Raw genomic sequence first — 8,360 nt, forward strand, 5'->3', positions numbered from 1 at the left:
AATTTTAATTTTTATCTCTACCTATATTTCTTCATATTTCTTTTTAATATTAAATATCTTCTTTTATTTCTAAATTAATACTTCATTAAAATAAAGCCCAGTAAAATTAACTGTATGATGAAAATGTTATTATTTACATAATTTAAAATGAGAGTGAGAGAAAAATCTATGATACACTGGAAATACAGTAGTAATGAGTCTCGCAATACACCACAAACTAAAAAAAGCTCTAATAGAAAACATTAATAAGAAAATCTAAACAAAGAGGAACATTTTTAAAGAATTGACAACAAAAATGATAACAAAAAAAAACATAAAAAATCAAGTATTAAGTACTGGCTTATCAAAATATAAAATTATTTGTAAAATCTGACGTCACTTGTCAAATCTTACATCGAACAAATAGTTACTACGTTATACTTCTGTGATGTTCATGTCATGTACGATTTTCGCAATTTCTTAGTAGCAATCTCAGTTCTAGAACATCATGTTAGAAACCAACTATTAATGATGTTCAATCAGACTTACTAATCATGAAGAAGCATATGCCTTTGAAAAGCGCGAAATCTGACATATGATTTTGAACATTTTTTACAAATATAGTTCTTCTCCAACTTTTCGTGGAGACCATGTGACACATTATGCACTAACCGTAAATGTTGAGCTAATGATGATTTATGTCTGTAAATGTGTTAAAATAATATCTGTACATAAATCATACATTCAACACGTATTTATAACGTATTTACAACTCAGACAGCAAGCAAGAAGCTTTATCTCTATATCCTTACCTATACATTTTATTGCAGATATGACAAGGAAAATTTTCTTTATAAAAGTAACAGTGACTAAAATGTTTCCATAACTGATGCTTTTTACTGAACAATTTTCCACATTGAGCACACTGCATAACATATAAATCTGGAATAAAAAAATATTACAGATATTTATTAAATAATTCAGATAATAAAAACTTGAAGTAATAAGTTTATTGTAATTATTTTTTTTCTATCTTTTATACCTCTGCTGTTTTCTGGTATCTGACATGTAGAATTGGAAACAGGTGCATTCGATGAGACAGCGTTTTGAATCAGTATTTCATCTTGAGAAATTATTTTATTTTCCTTCATCGAAAAACTGTCCAAATTAAAATAATTAGGGACATTTATTTCATCAAAAGTTTTTGACTTTTCCATTGTTATTTCATTAGGATATGTGACAAATGCTGCAGGATATTCTACACAAATATCTTTTCTATCAATATGGGAAGATTGTAAATTTTGGGATTCATTTTGATTTATTGATGATATGTTTGTACTGCTTTCAATTAGTTCTGTTGTACTACATGCATTTTCTTTCATTGAAATGTTCTCGTCAAACTCTTCATAGAAATTTTTTTCAAAGTCCATTAAATTACCAAATATATGAAAGTAATTATTAATATAAAAGTCATAAATGTTTGTATGCAAATCACATGCGAAAAGCTCTGCTTCCATGTCGTCACTGCTCGTAGAAGTTGATACTGGATCTTCATAAAATATAATATCTTTATCATGTGACATACAATTTGCACAAGAACAAGAATACAATATTTTGGATCCACATAAAAAATTAGAACCAATGTAGCTATCTATCGTCTTTTGTTGCAAATTATTTTCTGTTATTGGAAACTCATAACTTGTAATATCTTTTTGGATAGTTTTGGAGTGCATTGTGTTGATCTCTGTCGGTTTACAAGAAATAACATTATTGAGATTTATATCACATTCTTTTTCGAATTTGTAAATCTCGTTGTTACAATAGAAAATATTAGATGACTCGATTGATTCTGTTGCAACGTCATTTAAATCATTTACATTTATATTTGAAAAATTAGGGTTGTAAACAGAAAGTTGTTGTTGAGGAAGTATATCATTCTTCAACAAATTATTAACATCTTGCATGGCGTTTTTCATATTCATATCTGGAATAGTAACTAACGTGACTGGCTTTTTACGTGACACTTGTGTTTTCTTGCTAGATTTACGAGCTGTTTTTTTTTTCGAGTTTTTATTGAACGAACTTTTCTTCTGCTTGTTGTTATATTTTATGTTTTTTTTCTTGGTTGATATATTTTTTTGACAACTTAGTGATACATTTAACTGACCAACTTCTTGCAATAGATTTTTATTTTTGTTATTGTTGCAATCAGGAATATCGTATTGAATGTCCAATGGATTGTGCACTTGCTTTCTTTGACGATGCGATTTTGGTAAAGTGATTTTATTATAATTATAATTGGTTTCCATATCTAAATCAACACTAGATGATGTATTTAATTCCCAAGAAGAATTTCCGTCTTCTGCACCAGAAGTATTTGTATCGGTTTTGTTTAATATTTTATAATTTCTAGATGTTTTTGTGTTATTGCTTCTTAAAATATTTGGTAGATTCCGTAGAAGCTGCGCATTGTGCAATAAAGCTTGGTTTGCGATAGTTTTCTCCTCAGAGATATTTGCATCTTCCATAAAAATGGTTTTGAAGGACTTCATAGATGATAAACCTACTTCAATATTCATCTTTTTCCTGGTATTATCACAATTCTGTGCCTGCATACTCTGCTGCGACATATACGAACCTTTAGCCAGTAAATAAAATAATTGATAGAATATTTAATAAATATTTGCCTATTCTAATATATAAGATATCTCTAATATGAAAGATAAAATAGTATACTGAAATATTTGTCCATAATTATATTTATAATTTTTACTATAATCCAACTGTTATATTTATGATTTTTACCATAATCTAATTAAGATGATAAAATGCTTTGTAATCAACATTTCAAAGAACTTTGCTATGTACGTAATTAAATACAATCTCTTAATCCTTATTTAAAGTTATAATAAAGGTCGAGTATATTACAGATTTATTTAATATCATGTTAATTATTTATTTGTAATAATGGTGCGTTCACATAAAGATCATTTAAAGGATCTAAATTATTTTATATATAATTATTAAAAATTATTTGTAAAATTTATAAACTGTATTTTATTTCAAAAAATTAATATTTTAAGTTTTACATATTTTGACATTTTATCGAACTATCAAATTAATATATAAATTAATTTTAACTATAAAGTCTCTTTTCCAATTTTTTGTTTTATTTTATTTATTTTAGCAAAGACATTATAAAAAAATATAGTTAAAACATTTTTGATTATATTTTAATTCTAATTTTAGAGGAATAATGCAAAAAATAAAGTCAAAGATTACCTTCGCAAAAAAATCAGGCTTTAGTTTCTCAATTCTATGAAAAAATCTGTTAATTTAAAACTTCATTATAAAACTCGAGACATATCCTCGATAAAAGATCTATTATTGTTATCTATTGTTTAATTATTGTCGAATTAAAACAATAAAATGTTTCAAAATTTTATCAGCGTTTCAAAGAATATTACTTATAATTACAATCCCCTAACGCCTAGCTTATCTAATAAATGTTCTCGTAACAGTCAAGCACATTATACGTATATTATTTAATATTGATAAATTGAAGCATCAAGAGGACAAAATCGTTACTATTTTTAGAACTTCAAGTGACTCACAAAAAGCACTGAACTGAACAATAACTGATTTAATCTGGAATACACTAAAAAAAAAAATTCTACATGCATACCTTCCAAGAAATCAAAAATCATCAATTAAAAACTTTTGTCGAAGATCCGATAATAAAATAAGAGGAGGGAGGGGAAGGTGAGCATCAAAAGCACTGTCACAGCACTGGCTTTGTTCTTCCTGTTTCACTCCCAGGGCAATTCGCCGGTGATGAAAAGTTCGTAACCGCGAAGTCCAATCTCGTCTTTCGTTCGCGCGCGACTGACAATGAGACTCGTAGTGACACACAAAAGCCGCTCTCTCAGCCACTAAACAAAAACCGTAACTTGAGAAGTCCTTGAGGGAGTGATAATCGCATGAAAAAAGATATCCTATGGGCGCCAGCGAATGTAAACAAAGTCGCCCCATAGCTGCGCAGTCTTTTTTTCTAAACGTTCGCTATGTTGCTATGTTCAGACGGCAGTAATGCACTCAAAGGCACCGCGCATAAAAAATAGGATATGTATAGGTATGTAAAAGCTGAAAACAATGAAAACGTCCAAATTGATTTTTTTCCATACTCCAGGATTGATTCTAAACACTACTTCATTTTTCTTCAAAACTAGCTTCATTTTTCTTCTTTTTGTTTTCACTTTTTCTTTTTAGAGAGAATTCAAGAGAAAGCTTAATCATGCAAGAAGTTCAATCCTGATGAAAAAAGAACAAGCTTACAATACGATTTTAACTATAACGCAAGTCAACACAATACTGTGATGTAAAATACTGTGATGTTTTTCGACTACATCGTCGTAAAACATTACTTCCTGAAAGCAATTATATATTTTATTTTTCATTATCATTTATTTTTCTATGAGTGACACTCTGATAAGAGATTTCAAAATTACGTTCGAATGTGTTCGATCCTAGCTATACAACACCTTTTTCTTCACTCTCGCAGTGAAATAAAAAAGTTGAACAACGTTTCAGCTATTACTGTGTCACACTGTGTAAATGTTTGCTGGAAAGCACTCAATACATACCTACATATTTGCATCGTTCGTAAATACATAGTTCCCAAAATTCTAAACCGAATGTTTTAAGATTTCGAGATAAGTATTTTTATAGCTTCTATTTGTTTCCATGCACGTGAAATTTGATGATGAACATTTCTTACCGTCTTAAGTGTTACTCATTTGGATGGAGGTTTTCATATCTGTCTTGCTTTCGCGCTTTGCGACAGTCGACGGCGATCTATATATATCTAATTTGCGTTATTCGCGATCAGAATTCAATTCATTTCAGATAGGTGTCATCGTCACACGTAACTTACGAATTCGGATTCGGAGTTAAGTACTTATGCGTCTTGTTTGGTCGCGTCGCATGAACTGCGCGAAGCGAATCGCACATCGCACGACGCATGATACGAAAAAACATCTGAACTTCGAGACTCGGAATGTGCACATTGGCACACGTCACGTGTACGTACAAGAGTGTGTTTCACGCATGATTGCATGATGTATTATTTTATCCTTCTTTATTCGGCGGAGAAAATGATACATCATAAAATTGAACGCATGCAATTATAAAATGCAAACGGCATATTGAGGAATGAGAATGCAATCCATTCGCTACAAATACTTCAGTGTTTAATCGAAAGAAAAAAATTGACAAATGTAAATAGGATCGCACTCTTGTAACTAGCATTTTACTGAAATCTGTAGAATGTCTAAAACGAGACTAAAAATATTCGTTACTTCCTTCGATGTTTTGATGAAAAATTAACGAGCAATTTAATGTAATTTTTTTCTTCGATTCAAGATTCAAGAATCAATTCTATATCAATCCTTGGAGTTTAAATTGGAATCTTATTTCTATAACAATATGTAAGCAAAAAAAAGAGAATTTAATTATATCAATTCCTAAATATTAATTAAATTTTGTCAATTTGCAAAACAAAGAATTGATATGTATATAAATATTAATAATTTCGACAATTTTAAATTCATTCACAAAGATTTAAAAATAATTCTTTGTTACTTTTAAAACCGAGAGTACATTGTTTTCATATCTGTAATGTTAAAAGTGAATATATACATATCTAACATTATATAAAGTTTAAATACAATTTTAAAAGTTTACTGATTCTCTTTAGTTGGTTGTAAATCCTTTATTTATATTTTTCTGATAGCATAATTTCCATTTAAATTATTGAATAGATTTCGTATATATATATATATATATATATATATACACACACACACTAGTTATAGGATAAACAGCATAAATGTAAAGTGAGATAACATTGTAATAAAATATTTTATTAAAATGAACGTATAGCAGTTTTGAAAATAGTACTTTTATAAATGACAAGACATAATAAAATAAATAAAATGAGAAACATTAATACATTGATAATACTTATTATGCATTAATCTCTTAATGATTTCATATAAGTAAAATTACCAATCGTTATCATCATCAAGATCATTTCCATTTTTCAAACTTGAAAATAAAACATCATTGATCTTGGGACGAGGATCCTCCTTGATTTTCGTTGATATTGCTTCTGTCTGTCCCAACATCCATTCTAATTCTATGTAACAAAGTAAACAGCACAATTATTTCCTTGTACATTTTTTTTGTGACACTTTGCAATCAAGCAAATATTACCTGCTTCAGACAGTTTCATGCCACGGAATTCGAGTGGCCCAATAATTTGTTTCACCATATTTCCTTCATGATAAATGAATATTGTAGGAAGATTACTGTCGGGCCAGTTTGGGATGCAAGTGGTAGAGATACTTTTCAAAAATTTAGTGGCAGGGAACTTTCTTGCTAAACTGGCAAGATGCTGATTGACTAGAGTACAGAGAGGAATGCTGAAAATATATTTATGAGTTAGTTTCATGGTTGTGTTCACTATGAAGGTTTATTCTGTTCTGCTTTATCATACCCAGATTTGTAAAGATATAAAACAACCCAAACATCTTCACCAGCATTATTAACTTCTTTAACATAATCTTCTGCAGATATTTCTCGCACCTCTCCATATTTACACTTGTTAGCTAACTCCTTCATTTCTGCTATTCTCTTTCGTCGATATTCCTCCAGAACTCGTTCATCCTCTTCATCTTCTAGCTCATCTAACTCATCCAAGGTCTTCTTTTCTAAATTGTTACAATCTGTAAAAATTATGAATTTGTGAGCCGACAATAACACATCGATAAACACTAAAATACAATTTAATAATTGGATATTAAAAAACATAATCACCACGTCCTGTTTTCTCATCTATTGTATTCTCCAATAGATTTACTATCTGATCCTCAGTAATTTCTTGTTCCTTTTCCTTCTCAGGTATGATACCTTTCCTCCTAAGGATATCATTCCATTCGGTGTCTTCATTTGGATCTTGCTGAAATTAACTTGAAAAGCTATCTGCTTGGATAATATAAAACGCAAAAATAACTAAATTCTATTTTTTATATTACGAAATAATATATTAAAAAATATTATTTAAATGAATATATATATATATTTTTTTTTTCTACCTAAAGTCATGCTACCATATAAGGAATCACGCATTCGTTTATTATAATTAACCTCCGCCTAACCTCTTAGCCTCCAAAATGCTCCATTTTTATTAATACTCACCATTTTGAGAGACTAATATTAAGTACTTTTATTTTATTTACTGGAAACTAATTCTGCTTTTAGTATTCTTTTAGAAAAAAACCTTTTAAATATATACAATTATTGCAACGAAAGAGAAACTGATAGCGACAACTCTATTCTCAACTGATCGACTACATGCTGCATGCCACTTATGCCTGATGCACACGCATGTGTCAGACTATTATTGCTTTGTACGTAGAAATTGTATGCGATATATGAGAAATACATGTTAAATATTTACCAAAAAAAAAGTGATGATTTTTATATAAGACTTGCGCAATACACTATCTACATTTAATAACTAGTAATTTTAATTATTATTTATGATTTTATTAGTGTTATATAAATATAATTTGGATATAATTTTCTTTTTTATCAATTTGATATATATCGCTAAAATACACTGCACAAGAAAAACAGGATGTATATAGAAATGACAAAAATATGTTAAAAAGTTTTATTACTTATTATTTATCTGATACAATTGTAAAAATATATTAAATTTTGCTACGTAAAATGATAATATCTTAGAGTATTTGTAAAAATAATCTGTCATGTTCAAGTAATCATAATAATTACAGTATACAATTAATTACATTAATTATAATTATATATATAATTTTTAATATATATAAATTAAATTTCAAACCAATACAAGTAAATATATATAAAATAATAGTTTATGCACTTAAGTTTTTTTCAATTTAATTCATCATGCATACATATTAGATCATTCTCTTGGATAATGATTTCAATATTTCTTGGATAATAATTCTCATTAACCATAATTCTCAGTATTGAATTAAATTCAATTTATAATATTAACAAGACAACCATATTAACAAGTTAATTTTATTCATTTATTCTATTAGATATTATAATCATTAAAAAATCTTTAAAAATAGATTCAAAGTTGTGGATACGAAATTTAGAACATTCATGATTAATATTTGTTTTGGCACTTTACTTGAAAGTCGCATATACGTCAGTCTTTATATTTGTATATTGTGTAATCTAGAATTAACATTTTTTAAATAATAAATCCTTATGCAGACGAGACAATTTTCCTTGTTAACAGTATATATATGTGTACTACAATAATT

General features: G+C 28.2%; 2 protein-coding genes across 2 annotated transcripts; both read right to left on the reverse strand.

Annotated features, from left to right (window-relative positions):
- Positions 1 to 527: 527 nt before the first annotated feature.
- On the reverse strand, positions 528 to 2,609 carry LOC105623378. The gene is made up of 4 exons (XM_012204772.1): positions 2,126 to 2,609; positions 1,022 to 2,029; positions 792 to 921; positions 528 to 681 (listed from the first exon to the last, which is right to left on the reverse strand). Exons 1-4 carry the CDS (start codon positions 2,607 to 2,609, stop codon positions 528 to 530), a joined length of 1,776 nt encoding a protein of 591 aa, XP_012060162.1.
- Positions 2,610 to 6,041: 3,432 nt separating this feature from the next.
- On the reverse strand, positions 6,042 to 7,143 carry LOC105623379 (viral IAP-associated factor homolog). The gene is made up of 5 exons (XM_012204774.1): positions 7,134 to 7,143; positions 6,856 to 6,993; positions 6,536 to 6,764; positions 6,253 to 6,461; positions 6,042 to 6,175 (listed from the first exon to the last, which is right to left on the reverse strand). Exons 1-5 carry the CDS (start codon positions 7,141 to 7,143, stop codon positions 6,042 to 6,044), a joined length of 720 nt encoding a protein of 239 aa, XP_012060164.1.
- Positions 7,144 to 8,360: the final 1,217 nt, after the last annotated feature.

Source organism: Atta cephalotes (assembly GCF_000143395.1).
Source record: "Atta cephalotes unplaced genomic scaffold scaffold00056, whole genome shotgun sequence".
In the NCBI taxonomy this organism is placed as follows: Eukaryota; Metazoa; Arthropoda; class Insecta; order Hymenoptera; family Formicidae; genus Atta; species Atta cephalotes.